Source organism: Antedon mediterranea, chromosome 5 (genome assembly GCF_964355755.1).
Source record: "Antedon mediterranea chromosome 5, ecAntMedi1.1, whole genome shotgun sequence".
NCBI classification, from domain to species: domain Eukaryota; kingdom Metazoa; phylum Echinodermata; class Crinoidea; order Comatulida; family Antedonidae; genus Antedon; species Antedon mediterranea.
In genome coordinates this window covers 2859674-2873209 of record NC_092674.1, presented here as the reverse complement: position 1 = coordinate 2873209, position 13536 = coordinate 2859674, and the positions used below count along the sequence as shown (strand labels likewise).

The window sequence follows — 13536 nt, the reverse complement described above, 5'->3', positions numbered from 1 at the left end:
TAGTAATATATTTGTAGGCATACAGAATATGAAAGAAAAATCTTTATTAAAACCAAAATTACTTGACTGCTTAATATAGTTGACTTACCTTTTAAGTATGGAGCGCCTATGTAAGCATAAACTTAATAATGGTTACCACACCAGTAGCCAGTAAAATAACTTGTGATACAAATTGGTCAGCAGTTTGTTGAACAAAATACATCTGTGACATGTTTAATTAGTAATCACAATAAAATAATTAACATACATTGGCAAGTAAATTAATTTTATTTGCATAATAAATTAAGATTACAGAATTTTAATTAGTGTTAATGATAATTAATTTGAAGCAGATGGCAACAATATCTGTAAAGATCTGCCTTGCCCCATTCTTACAATCTTTATCACTTTATTAATATTATGTAATGTCTGCCAACCTTTGTGATTGATTGTTGATGCTAAAAGTTGTTTGTATTTTTATTGAAATTGAATTATGAGATATGGGGAGTGGTGATTGGTGAAATATTTAAACGATGGTGCGGAATAGACAGATGATAGCGAATAGCAATATTGCTTGTACTAACTGTACTGTTTGATTGCCAAACTAATTCTCTAGAAGAAGCACAAATGTGCGATACTCAGGGTACAGCAAAAGAAGCTGTAATGACGTCATAAGACGAGATGTGACGTCACATACACATCAATAACCTCACTACCAAATACGGCTATACGGTACCATCTTCGAGATGTCATATGGCTGCATCCGGTTTGAAATTAAAAAACCTATAGCTTTGAGGACATGTCCCTGTAGTATATTCATGCTAAATCCCAGCTCAATACTACAACGGATAAGGGAGGAGTAGTACTTTATAAATCGCACTTTTTACTCAATAGTGTCTGATGGAAGAGAAGATGACAGATTTCTAGACTCAGGTACCACGAGTAATAAAAAGTCTTCAATTTATTAACTATCTGTATTTAATATTTTATTGCTTTAAAATTTCAAAATTAATTCATATACTGTAGTATTGGTTTGGTTTTAGTATAAAGTAAATTTGTTTAATTCATTAGTGTTGTCCTCATTAGTAATGTCAATTATTCCTGCAAAGTGAGCCCTCAAGTGGTCAAGTCCTTTTTTACTGATCACATGATCATTTTTCTCTTTATCCAGCTCTTTTACTAACTTATCAATTTGTTTACAAAGTTTTTTAATTTCAATTTCGTATTCCAATCGTATTCTTTCTTCCCGAAGTTCACTTTCATGCTCAAACTTCTGTTGAATTTCTGCCAAATCGAGACTAATTTGCGTACGATTTCTCTTCTCTTGCGCCAAATCTTTTCGTAATCCTCCAATAACTTTTTGTTGCGAGTGTTTCTGATTTTCTAAATCTGCAATATCTTCACGTAAAAATACTTCAACGGACTGCGCTGCTTTTAATTCCTTACAAAGGTCGTTACACTCTATTTCTTTATGCGCATTTTCTTCAGATAATCTTTTCACAACTTTACATTTATTTTCAAACTTTTTGCGATAAAGTTTAAGTTTTTCTTCTTTCTCTTTTAAAGCACTTTTTAAAACTTTCAACTCTTGTTCAATTTTACATTTTTCTGTTTTCATTGTTTGATAAGAGCCCCGCAGAATTTTCATCTCATAATTCGTCCATAGACAGGAATCTTCGTTGGTGGCGGTGGTAGAAACAGTTGGCGATTCAATTGTAGATTTCTGTTGAGATTTTCTTAGTGGATTTCCAACTTGGATACATTTCTGCTTTCTTGCTTCCACGTCGTTATTGTATGATAACCGTACACGATCGTATATTTTGTCAATTGGCTCAGATGTTCTGGAGTTTGTGCATGGTTCAAATTTAGTCGTTTTCATCTCTTGTAGTTGCTTTTCATTGGTTAATAGTTCGCCAAGACTGTTATACTTGAATGTTGGCGGGAATAATTCTTCAACCCAGTGTTGTGCCATTTTGTCACAGTATTCTGCAAAATATTTCATAATAATTATATAATTAGATTACAATTGTTGGCCTACGGACACAGTAGGTCTACTATAAATATTAATTTGTGTACAACACTTACAAATACAATACTATTACTAACCAATCAACAGAGTTTTAATTAATGGATGGCCATTTTCAATAAACATAAATATAGTATTTCACCTATTATCAATGACCACTCACAGATTTAATTTTGTTAAGAAATGTCCTAAAAAACAGTAAAAACAGAAAATACTGCGGATAAAAAACACAAAATTCAAACAACCTGTTTTCCCTTTACAAAACAACTTAACATTTCAGTGGATGTGATAAAGACCTGTCTTAGGAGGTGATTCTCTTTAATTTCATTTAAATTAAACTTTTAAATAAATTTAGACAGATTTTGTTTTCTATAATTTATCGAAAATTATTAATATTTTTTATAGTTCAACCATGATTAAATATAAATTTATGTAAATAAATTAAATTGTATGAACATTTTAAATCTTGTTTTCTTAATTAATACATCGAAAATCGCATACATTTGAAGAAGTTGCCGTAATCGTATCGTAAACATGAAGTAAGTTTAGTGTCGTAATATTGATAATTGTTACATCAATTAAACTAGAAAAATGATATTTTAAAGGATAATAATAATCAATGTACATCATAGTACGGTTTCTAGCACTATATAATGCTATTATGTTACAAAAATAACCATATTTTCTAGTTAGTTAGAGCTAGGCCTACCGTTTCGTGAACATCGTCCCAGCGACAACAAACTAGGAAGGAACGAAGGCTAGGCCTATATGCGGCCGCGACAATACTGCATGTACAGTGGTTTAAGCCTAAGGGACTAAGCCTAGCAAGGTAGGTCCCCTGATAGACTTTTAGCCTAGCTAGTATCGGATAACTATTAGAGTGGGCCTAGCTAGCTAGACCGAGGCATATTGATAATAATTAGAACTTAAATTATTATTATAGTACTAGTAGGCCTACTAGCTAGGCTAGGCTAGCTAGGCCTAATATTATTTCGTCTTATTAGCCTAGCCCTTATTTAGGCCTAGGCCTAGATAGTAGGCCTACTACTAGGCTAGACCCTAGCTAGTTAGTAGAGAGTATTAAAATGTATAAATTTGTATTTTTTACAGTCCTTTGACAAATATTAAGAACATTAATAAGTTAAACGAGTTGGAGGCTGAGTATGGCATTTCTTCTAAACAGTCTTGGCACCAGCAGTACAAGGACAGTGCCTATATCTACATTGGAGGGCTTCCTTTCGATCTGACAGAGGGAGACGTGTTATGCATATTTTCGCAGTAAGTCCCAACAAATGTCCTACTTTGTGTGTATGCAATAGTCTCAACTCAATTGTCTTTTTAAATTGAATATGTGACATATAAATCTTTTTTTTTTGTAGGAATTGATAATACATTTACATCTATTATAATATTTAGAATAAAATAAAATTTGCAGCCAGAGTGATAAATTATATACTAACTATGGTTTTTTTTTTATAGATATGGTGAAATTGTCAACATAAACCTTGTTAGAGATAAGAAAACAGGAAAATCACAAGGGTTTTGCTTCATTGCATATGAAGACCAGCGCAGCACAATACTTGCAGTCGACAATCTAAACGGTTTCAAGGTATCAACCATCACAGTCACAGTATATCAAATACATTCAAAGGCAAATTGGCTGGATCTCAATGGAGATACAAAATAAAATAAGCACTGAAAAAATGACAATGCTGTGGGTATCAGTGGCTAGATCTCAATGGAGATACAAAATAAAATAAGCACTGAAAAAATGACAATGCTGTGGGTATCAGTGGCTGGATCTCAATGGAGATAAAAAATAAAATAAGCACTGAAAAAATTACAATGCTGTGGGTATCAGTGACTGGATCTCAATGGAGATACACAATAAAAAAATAACAATGCTGTGGGTATCAGTAGGAGATACAAAATATAAAAAAAAACTAAATCAAAACGATAATTCCTATTTTTGTATTTATATATATTTCATTTTAGACTTTAATTATTTTGTTTAATTTATTTTAATTATGTGTATGTATCATTCTTTGAATTACGTGGAATTTCCCAGGCGTAATGGAATGCTTTTTGTACTTTTAGATTTTAGGTCGAACTATCAGAGTTGATCACGTAAATGAGTATCGTGCCCCGAAGGAGAACGATAATGATGGTGAGGAGTTACAAAAGCTACACAAAGAAGGATGTGCGCCTAAAATACCATCTCCAGTCAAATCTGAAGATGAAGAATTATTACTGCCTGTTACAAAAATAAAGAAAGGTACAATGCAGTATTTACTTTACTAAAGCTCTGTCTGCACTATCAAACGAGTTTGACAAAACAAGTGTGATGTGCCCAAATATGTGATATGCTTAAATATAATAGTGATATGACATCATGTCCATGTATAAAACAGTACTGTACTAGTATTTTCTTTTGTTGAGAATTTCACTTCTGCATAATCTGATTTGTTTAATTCATATTGATTCATTTTTTCCAGAAAAATTAAAGAAATCAAAGAAGGCAAAAAAGAAGAAAAAAAAGAAAAAGGATTCAAGTTCTGGAAGCAGTGATGACAGCGAGGAGGAACAACAACGGGTGAAGATAAAACAGGAAAAATATGACCCAGGTTACGACCGGCAAGAATATAACCAACGATCTAACCAACGACAAGTAAAAAGTGAACATAATGAAAGACTATCGGATCTTAGGTATAATGATGATGAGCGTAAAGACGACATGAAGAGAAGAAAAGGTGGATACTCGGTAAATGGTGGTAAACAAGATTATGATAGGTATTCTAGAGAACACGACAGACGAGAAAGGAATGATCGAGATCAAGATGAATGGAACGATAGAGAAACAAGAGATACAGAGGGAAGAAATAGAAAAGAAAAAAGTAGAGAACAAGATAGAGTAAGAGAAGGAAGAAGAGAAAGACATAATGAAAGGAATGATCTGTATAGTAACAGAAGAGAAAGGTCGAGAAGTCCTTACATGAGGAAGAATCACGATTCTCACAAGTACTCAAGGAGGTAACAATGTCTTGTGATAGCAGCACTATACTATAATGGAGCAGAGGCTGTAGCTTAAGGGAAACTTCTTGTAGTATCTTAAAATACAAATCATGAGTAGAGTGCTTGATAACAGTATAATCTTTGTTGTTAAGCCTAGTAAGCAAAAGCAGTGGTGTAAAAGCTATAAAATCCACACAGTCCCCTGAGCCGAGCCCAGAGAAAAAAACAGGCATTCAAATATGTTGAAAAGGGCTAAAAACGCCTAAGGCCTCCAGGGCCACTTAAGGTTCTTAAACCAGAGGCCTCTAAGTTACACCACTGGGTGGTAGCCAGAATGTGCTTCTGAATACCATGCTTTATAGAACTGTACTATATACAATTGTAAATGTAAATAAATTTTGAACATAGTTCATAAATAAATAAATCTGTGGTTATCATGTTTAATTTATTATTTATATTAATAGTAAGTTAAAATACACACTGCAATTATTTAAATTTATTATCTCAGATATACAATACTTAAGAATACCATTATTTGTACATAGAATCCTTTACAAGCAACTTTAAAATTGAATTATTTTTTTCCCCCAAGTTTTCTAAAGAAATTAGATTTCATCATAACCATTTACAGTATTTATGATTTAATAGCTGTAAATTGTACCATTAATTTATTACTAAATTGAAATACTTTAACATTTGAAATACTGTAGCAAAGCCTCCTTGAATGAATACATAAAACATATAACAATATTCTATTGCTGCTTGTTCATTTCTCAAAATCCTTCCCTGAATAAGGGTGTCATAAGTACTGATTTTACACAACCTTATTCATAGGATCCAAGGGGTTCCAGCCCCTCTATCCCTAAATTTTGAATTTCAGATATTAAAATGCAAGAGAAATGACATTAGGTTTGGTTTAGCAATTCTTTTTCAGGCCCTGTCCCACTACCTATCCAAAATTCTGAAAACGCCACTGTAAATTTGCAATTTTTAAGCCGGAGAGTAAAATCTTGCTACACACGGATCATTCACAAATTCTGTTGTTTTCCTCGGCATACATTTCAGCAGCATTTGAAAGAATATGTCCGATTTATCTTCAACCCAGCATAATTTATTCACAATTAACAACAGTCTTTCTAATTGTTTGAATTCTTTCACTCGATTTTTTGACAAGTTTTGAAAACAAATCGGGACAATTTTATGACCTTTGCCCAAATCGATCATGTTTTGAAATGCAACTTCAAACTCGTAGTTACAGTATGAACTGTTGATAAATTCTGGAGACAAAATGAGAATGGTTCGATGACTTGCCTGCACCGCTGCTGTGCTATCATGAAATCGTTCTGAAACAAAATTATTGTATTTAGATTATACTGTATAGCATAGTGGCCAAATCTAGCATAATTTGGACCCATCTGACATCTAGCATTTTCTTGAAAAAAACAACCCATTTGTTATCAAATCTAGCATAATTTGGCCAAAAACATTATAACTCTTTTCCCCCCTTTACATACAACATATTCATATACCGCCCTTGTGACATTTTGTCCATAATTGTGCGTAGTAACCTGGTGCTGCCACCTAGCATAATTTTGTTTTCTTCGTTGGCCACCCTGCTGTATTGGGTACTGTATGTTTAACTTATTTATACTGTATAATTTGGCATCATAGGCAAATTCTGTGATACAGTGTAACATATGTATCACATGTGACACCTGTGTAATATGCCTTCTAAATCTTAACATAATACAGGCACAACATGTGATACATATTTGACACTGTATGTGAAGGTATTTATATTTGCATATAAAAGTTCAATAAGAAAGTATTTCAATGCGAAAGAAGCATTGACATGTTTAGGAAAGTTTTCACGGGGTCAAACTTTTGATTGAATACTGACCTCCACCGGGTAAGAAGTTGATATCCCGAATGCAGACGGAAAAGTTGTGCTTGTTGAAAAACGGCAGTAGTGTATTGATAACAAAATTGACATCATCATCTGCCTCACTGTAGGCAATAAAGGCATCATACTGTTTGCATTCTGTTTAAAAAAAAAAACTTGTTTTTACTGCTGTTGAAAATTAGAAGATCTTAAAATAAACATTTATGCTGGGAAACTTAACTTAGGCTGGTTAATTTTCAATGAATACACATGGAATCAGCGGTGGATGAAGGACTCCCAGCCGCTGGGGAAATTACCCAGGCTTAACCTCCCCACTCCGATAATTTCAATAACATACAACAACTTACCAGCATCATCTTCTTTCAGAGGTCAACTGTTTGATTACCCAGGCCCAACCTGGCCCACCCCGATAAATGTGGTAACGTACAACAACTTAATACCAGCATCATCTTTCAGAGGTCAACTGTTGGATTACCCAGGCCTAACCTGGCCCACCCCGATGAATGTGGTAACGTACAACAACTTACCAGCGTCATCTTTCAGAGGTCGGCTGTTGGAGTAGAGCAAGGTGATCGTGATATTGTATCGCTTATAAATCCAAAGAAGTATTATAAGAGTAATCAAGGCGCAGCTAACAATGATCGATAAAATCACAATTAAATATATATATTCGCAACATGGTTCTACGAAAAACAAACAAAAGTAAAATATTATTATTTCCTATTTGATTAAATTTTCTTTCATGATCAAGGTGACATAAAATATTCTGGGCTCCAGGCGGAGTTTTGACTTAATAATATTAGTAAAAAGATAAATATTTACGTATACTACTTGAGCTTGTAATTCAGACAAAAATAATAAATACAGACTTGGGGAAAGTCCAGAGGCCCACAAACAAGAACGTTACATACACAAAAAAAGAAAATACAGTATAATGATATTTAGTAGTAATTTTGTTTATTTTATTTATTTCATTTATATGTAATTTACTTTCTATGGACCAGAGTTTCCGAAATAAAAGATTGAATGATTGAATGAATGAATATATAAATACAAAAATAAGCATTACAAAATATAAATTGACTTGGAATATTTTATTTGAGAACAATAATAATAGTAAAGTATAGGAATGGAGTTGTAGCTTATTGGTTAAAACTGATTGACTACCAATTCCATCAGAGTTCAACTCAAGTGTATATGGTACAATTATGTAATTTTTTTTAGGAAACAAAAAAATTAACAAAACTAACCTGCTTGACAGCTTCTTCAGAAGAAATGACAATTAAACAGATTGACCTCTATAGGGCCAATTCTGACTAATGACAGGGTCATACACGTGACTGAGTTGGTGGGCAAAACTTTCAAGCAAGTCAGTTTTGCTAATTTTTGGTTTTTTAGAAAAGAATTCAAACTCACCACTTTTCTTTTCTTCAATTACCAAAACATTGCATTCATTAGTTTTGTTTTCTTTCTTATTTAAAGTAACTACTCTCACTCTTGCAGTGTAGTTCTGTGACTGTGTTATATTCAGCTTCAATACTGTATTGACAGTTGTTAAAACTTCTTGGTTTATCTCTTTACTATAGAAAAAAAAACAATGTTTGGTCAATTAATAGCTATTCTTTTATTCTATTTGTTTTACCATGCACTTACAGTCCAATGTTCAAAATTAATGGTCTAAAACTATTAAACACTTACCACTGAACTTTTTTAGTTTAAACTAACAATAAGATAATGGTGAGAATTGTTTAAAACGTTTTTTCTAATGTACGAAAAAAAAATTGCTAGTGGGCCTTTTTTCATGGTAGAAATAAATGTAGTACTAGTAATCAGTCTATAGATAATAATAATAATAAAAAATTTTATTTTTGCAACGGAAAAAACTTGTTCAGCAGAAAGTATTGTAATATTAAATAATTAAAACAAAAAAATGTTAGTAAATTAGACAACAACAACTCATTTTTGTTATAAAATTACACATTGTCTTTAAATATTTTAAGGGTATTTGAATTTTTAATTTATCTTTTTCTTATTTTCTTCTCTTTTTTTATATTTTGTATTTGGCTAGGTAAAGTTTGTTTTCTTTAGCTTTTTTTTGTATTGTTCAGAGGGAATGCAGACTGTAGGCTTAGCCCACGTTGAAATCATTCACAGTAAAGTACAAACACACCCTGTACTATATAACACACTGTACTTTTGATATGTACTATATAACCCCGGGGGTCACTCTTAAATATTTTCATACGGGGAGGTGCCGCATTTACGGGTATATTTTCGAGGGCCTGGTAGCACAAGTGTGGGAAATTATGAGAGTTGGTAGCACAAGTGTGGGAAATGACAGGGTGAAATTAGTAGTTTAAGTCCCTGGCCCGCCCACCCGTGTCAAAATGTCACGATTTATCGCCAAATTTTGCAGGTATTTTAGCATAATGAATGCTATAAGCCCGGCTATATAAGCCCATCGCTAAATACCTTTGAATAGGCCTAGAGTTTTCGCATCAGCAGAAGAACACGAAACATAGCCTAGGACAAAATCATTCAACTGTGACCACTCTTGACTCTTGATCTGTATCGTCGTCATGCACCACGGACGAGCGATAAACTTGTCAAAACACGTTCGTGATTTTGCATGCCATGAAGGGTCTCTTTGGCTATGCGCAGATCATGCCGGGAACCAGTACAAATATTGCACCCTCTCTGGCGTGGCCTTGTTTCTGCCGTCTTTTTAGAGAACACTGGATTTTTATTTGGTAAATGGTAGTTCAAGTCCGTAGTATTTTTCAGTAAAACAGGTAGCGCAAGTGCCTCATGTCTTGAAGTGGCTGCTGCATCCCCCCGTTTGGTTTATATACAAGTGACCCCCCCGGGTATATAACAAAGACTATTTACCTTTGACTGCAATGAGACTTGACAATAAAGTTGTTGTCGGTCTCAATTGGTTTTGTAGTGTCATTTTTTACAAACCACTCTGTCGTAATGCTCTCTAAATGTGAAGAAATTGTAAAATTGCAGCATAATGTAGCTTCTTCTGACCTTTGACCTCTGACCTCTTTCTGGCAGTCCTCCTGGATAAGATTCAATTCAGGGTCATAACTACTTGCAGCTGGATAAAAATCAAATACACAAATGTGTTAATCTCTTATTTGGAAACCCAATCTAGTGAGATCTTCTTTACTGAGTACCCATTTCTTGTGCTGCTCCTTTAGGAAGTTATATTCAAGAGAACCAACGCATTACTATGACTGAAAAATGAGTATTTGGAAACTCAGACTGAACATGCGCATGCCCCAAAGCACATCTTGGAAAAAAGAGTCTATGAAAACATTTGCTGATAAATATTGAGATGCATGGTAGTCATCTTGAAGAAATATTTCTTGTTTACTATACCTCTGATTTCAAACTTTTGCTGAAATGGAACCTCTCCATTAGCCCTACAGATGTATGATCCATTTAGTGAAGTTTTTGATTCACTTATTTTCAAAATCTTTCCATCATCGGTGAAGCTAAAATAGCGGTCATAAATATAATTTTTATATACTCTAGTAGCGTCAGATGTGTAATTATGAATAGCCGACCCATTGTAACCAATCAGACTTTCAGATGAAATTATTTCTTTGTACCAGTAGATGCTTTGTGTTGTGTTTATGCAGCAGTATAATTCAACACTACTACCAAATTCAACAGCAGTAATACAATTGGTCATAACATTTTCATCTACAGGAAAAAAAAAAGTTTTTTATTAAGTTGCATTACACAACTTTTAAGCTGGGTCACCACTTGGATGCAACACAATGACTTAAGCACAATGCAAGGGACTTAAGCACAACACTAGAGAGTTAAGCACAACGCAAGGGAGTTAGCAAAACGCAAAAGAGTTAAGCACAACACAAGGGAGTAAACACAACGCAAGGGAGTTAAGCAAAACGCAAGGGAGTTAAGCATAATGTAAAGGGAGTTAACCAATCACAAACGACAGGTTGGATGACCAGCTAGCTCACTGTAGAATGTATCGCAGGGTTTTATTAGGAATGAAAAAATGATATAAATATAAATTCTAATCATGTGTCAACAGATATAAAATTTAGATGACAAAATAATTTTATATCTTTTTTATACTATATTTCAGTTTGTGAAAACAATTTTTATACCTTGGCAAGTGCAGGTTGGAAAGTACGTCACTTCGTCGCATGAATACGCATCGATTCTCACTTGAAATAGTAGTACAACTATAAAAACTTGATGTATCCACTTACCATACACATTCATTCTACATTGCTTTTGAAAAAAAACAGACAAGGAAATCATGTAATATTGGTGGTAATTAAGTCATCGTAAGAATTAGCGACTTCAAATTACCGATTAACGATGTACCTACCAGATGTTGTGATGTCATCTCAGTTGTAGATCTATCATATTTAATAGCCTATGCTATATCCTGCTATGCTTTATCTGTATACAGTTCACCTGAAAAATATAAGAATATTGTTCACTGATCCCCTGTTAAGAAATACACACATTCCAAATTACATAACCCCCGATTTTTATTACCTCCCACTTCTGAATCCAGACCGTGATTGGCTGATAATACATCACCTGATCCTAGGTTGAAGTCTTTTGTGTTCTTTTTTTTATAGTCTTTTCTGTTTTATATCAATATTTACCTTACTTCTACATGATTATACAAATTTAAAATGTGTTTTATCTATTCCCATCAAACACAGTATGATAACTAATTTTAAAGCTCTTTATACTCAATCTATATTTAGAATTTTATTATTGTGTATTTAATATTTCTGTTGGGTAAACAAAGAATCACAGTTGGTTTCAACACAATGTTTGGGGTCATCAAATTTATAAGGAAAAGTAGGTTATCTCTCCCTAGTCTGAAAGTGTGTTCACATTATAAAATACAATAGGAGCTGTTTAAAGCACATGTTTCACCTAAATTACACCTGATTATGTCAATTGTCCTGCTTCAGGACTTTGTGAGCGGTATAAAAACAAAGTTTCAACACAATAAGGCATTTGAATGGCTGATATTAAAAAAAAAAAATTATAATAATAATTAATAGTAATTAATAAATAATTATTATTAGCAACATTACTAAAAAAAATTATAATAGACAAAAAAATTAGCCAGATGAAAATGATCCAGACAAAATATTTTTTGTTACAAAGCAGTTTTTTTGTTCCATTTCAGGGGACATTTCCCTGATATTTAATGACTCAAACAAAAAACCACAAATGGATACAGAATTGTTAAATATCCTATTGCCTTTATGCTATATTGAAACTCATTAAGATTCATTTATTTCATTTTTTTTTAAATTTAATAAATTAAAATACCTTTACTGTACTTACAATTACATACAGACTTCATTCAAACATGGTAAAATAATAAAAACCCAAAATATTCCAACATCTTATTAAAAGCTAAATATAGCAGTGAGCGACACTTAGTTTGTTTTTACCCAGACAATATTATTAAAAAGAGTTGTTACTTAACAGGAACTCGTAGAGTGTCCTGTAATTGTGTACAGGATACAGGATACAGACCTACAGCAGTTCAGTCTTAATTTTTAACAAAGGAAAAATAGATAAGTTTGGTGGTCAAGATTAAATAGACCATTCAATGGATTGGTAAATCCACGCCTGGTAACAACATTTCCATTACACAACTCAAATGTCCCACAACCCTGCTCTTATAATAATCCCTTTCAAACTTGGATATAAGGGGCATGCTCCAGGAAACCCCTGAAACAAATAGAAAAGTATAAAAAAGAAGAGTAGTTTATTATAGTTTAAAAATCAGTGTACAGTTTTGCTGAATGAATGACACATTTTTAACCAATGTGGTTTAATAGAAGGACTAGTCCAAGGACACGCTTGCAAAAAGGTATCTTACCTACTCACTTTCTATCTACCCACACACAAAATGGTACAGTCAGTGGAAAATATCACGTTCTATGAATATGAGAGGCCACACGTACTACTACCACCTACTCTAACCTACATACAATACCCTTTAAACATAAAATAAAGTCAGCCTACATCAATATAGCATTTATATACAAAATTCAGAAAAATGTATACTACCTTACATCATTCAACATACAGTGAGTGTAGAAGGAGATCTGATATCACATTATCAGTGTGATTTTAAAAATATTACGCAAATTTATATCAGTAGCAGCAGGATACAAAGCATCAGCCACAACACTGTCGGATACTCGGTCAACCGTGAAAAACAAATTAAAGATGAATTAAATTATTATCTCTCGATAACTGGATAACTCGGGTGTTGAGGGCACTATTTACAAAATTTATTTTACGATGGTGTACCGAAAAAAAAAAAGAATTAAATAATAATTTTTAAATAATTACCTGGTGATAAACAAGAGAATAAGAAAAAGATTAATAGAAGTAAAACTAATTATGAATTTTTACAATCAATAAATTGGCATAATTATCGACATTATTGATCTATTTTTACAAAAATTGAAATTATAGACGAAATAAAAAAAACTTCCTAGATTCTCAATGACACAAGTTCATATACTACAGTAAGCAATTGAAAAATGAAAAAAAACAAACAAAGATGCCACCTTTCGCCAAA

At 32.9% G+C, this 13536-nt stretch overlaps 3 protein-coding genes across 6 annotated transcripts; 1 reads left to right on the top strand and 2 right to left on the bottom strand.

Annotated features, from left to right (window-relative positions):
• Positions 1-954: 954 nt before the first annotated feature.
• LOC140049292 (uncharacterized) lies at positions 955-2266 on the bottom strand. Of its 3 annotated transcripts, none has more exons than XM_072094139.1 (2): positions 2169-2266; positions 955-1965 (listed from the first exon to the last, which is right to left on the bottom strand). In XM_072094139.1, exon 2 carries the CDS (start codon positions 1949-1951, stop codon positions 1019-1021), a length of 933 nt encoding a protein of 310 aa, XP_071950240.1. In that variant the 5' UTR covers positions 1952-1965; positions 2169-2266; the 3' UTR covers positions 955-1018. The 3 variants fall into 3 exon arrangements, with proteins under 3 accessions (XP_071950240.1, XP_071950238.1, XP_071950237.1); XM_072094137.1 differs by having other exon boundaries at positions 2148-2259; XM_072094136.1 differs by lacking the exon at positions 2169-2266 and adding an exon at positions 2086-2161.
• Positions 2267-2512: 246 nt separating this feature from the next.
• Positions 2513-5424, top strand: LOC140049218 (uncharacterized). Its single transcript, XM_072094054.1, has 5 exons — positions 2513-2544; positions 3116-3283; positions 3485-3614; positions 4103-4280; positions 4501-5424. Exons 1-5 carry the CDS (start codon positions 2540-2542, stop codon positions 5037-5039), a joined length of 1020 nt encoding a protein of 339 aa, XP_071950155.1. The 5' UTR covers positions 2513-2539; the 3' UTR covers positions 5040-5424.
• A 71-nt stretch (positions 5425-5495) lies between these two features.
• On the bottom strand, positions 5496-13139 carry LOC140049217 (uncharacterized). Of its 2 annotated transcripts, none has more exons than XM_072094052.1 (9): positions 13022-13139; positions 11296-11386; positions 11069-11195; positions 10308-10634; positions 9810-10023; positions 8337-8500; positions 7448-7603; positions 6918-7058; positions 5496-6360 (listed from the first exon to the last, which is right to left on the bottom strand). In XM_072094052.1, the coding sequence occupies exons 2-9, from the start codon at positions 11311-11313 to the stop codon at positions 6008-6010; spliced, it is 1500 nt and encodes a 499-aa protein (XP_071950153.1). In that variant the 5' UTR covers positions 11314-11386; positions 13022-13139; the 3' UTR covers positions 5496-6007. The 2 variants fall into 2 exon arrangements, with proteins under 2 accessions (XP_071950153.1, XP_071950154.1); XM_072094053.1 differs by lacking the exon at positions 13022-13139 and adding an exon at positions 11469-11490 and having other exon boundaries at positions 11296-11384.
• Positions 13140-13536: the final 397 nt, after the last annotated feature.

Coding starts and splice junctions, on each gene's coding strand:
- LOC140049218 (XM_072094054.1), top strand. Junction 3,284..3,484: donor GTGTTATGCATATTTTCGCA/GTAAGTCCCAAC, acceptor TTTTTTTTATAG/ATATGGTGAAATTGTCAACA. Junction 4,281..4,500: donor TGTTACAAAAATAAAGAAAG/GTACAATGCAGT, acceptor CATTTTTTCCAG/AAAAATTAAAGAAATCAAAG.
- LOC140049292 (XM_072094136.1), bottom strand. CDS start 2,131: ATGTTTATTGAAAATGGCCATCCATTAATTAAAACTCTGTTGATTG. Junction 1,966..2,085: donor AATTAAAACTCTGTTGATTG/GTTAGTAATAGT, acceptor AATATTTTGCAG/AATACTGTGACAAAATGGCA.
- LOC140049217 (XM_072094052.1), bottom strand. Junction 7,059..7,447: donor ACCTCTGAAAGATGACGCTG/GTAAGTTGTTGT, acceptor TTTTTTAAACAG/AATGCAAACAGTATGATGCC. Junction 6,361..6,917: donor CAACTTCTTACCCGGTGGAG/GTCAGTATTCAA, acceptor ATTTTGTTTCAG/AACGATTTCATGATAGCACA.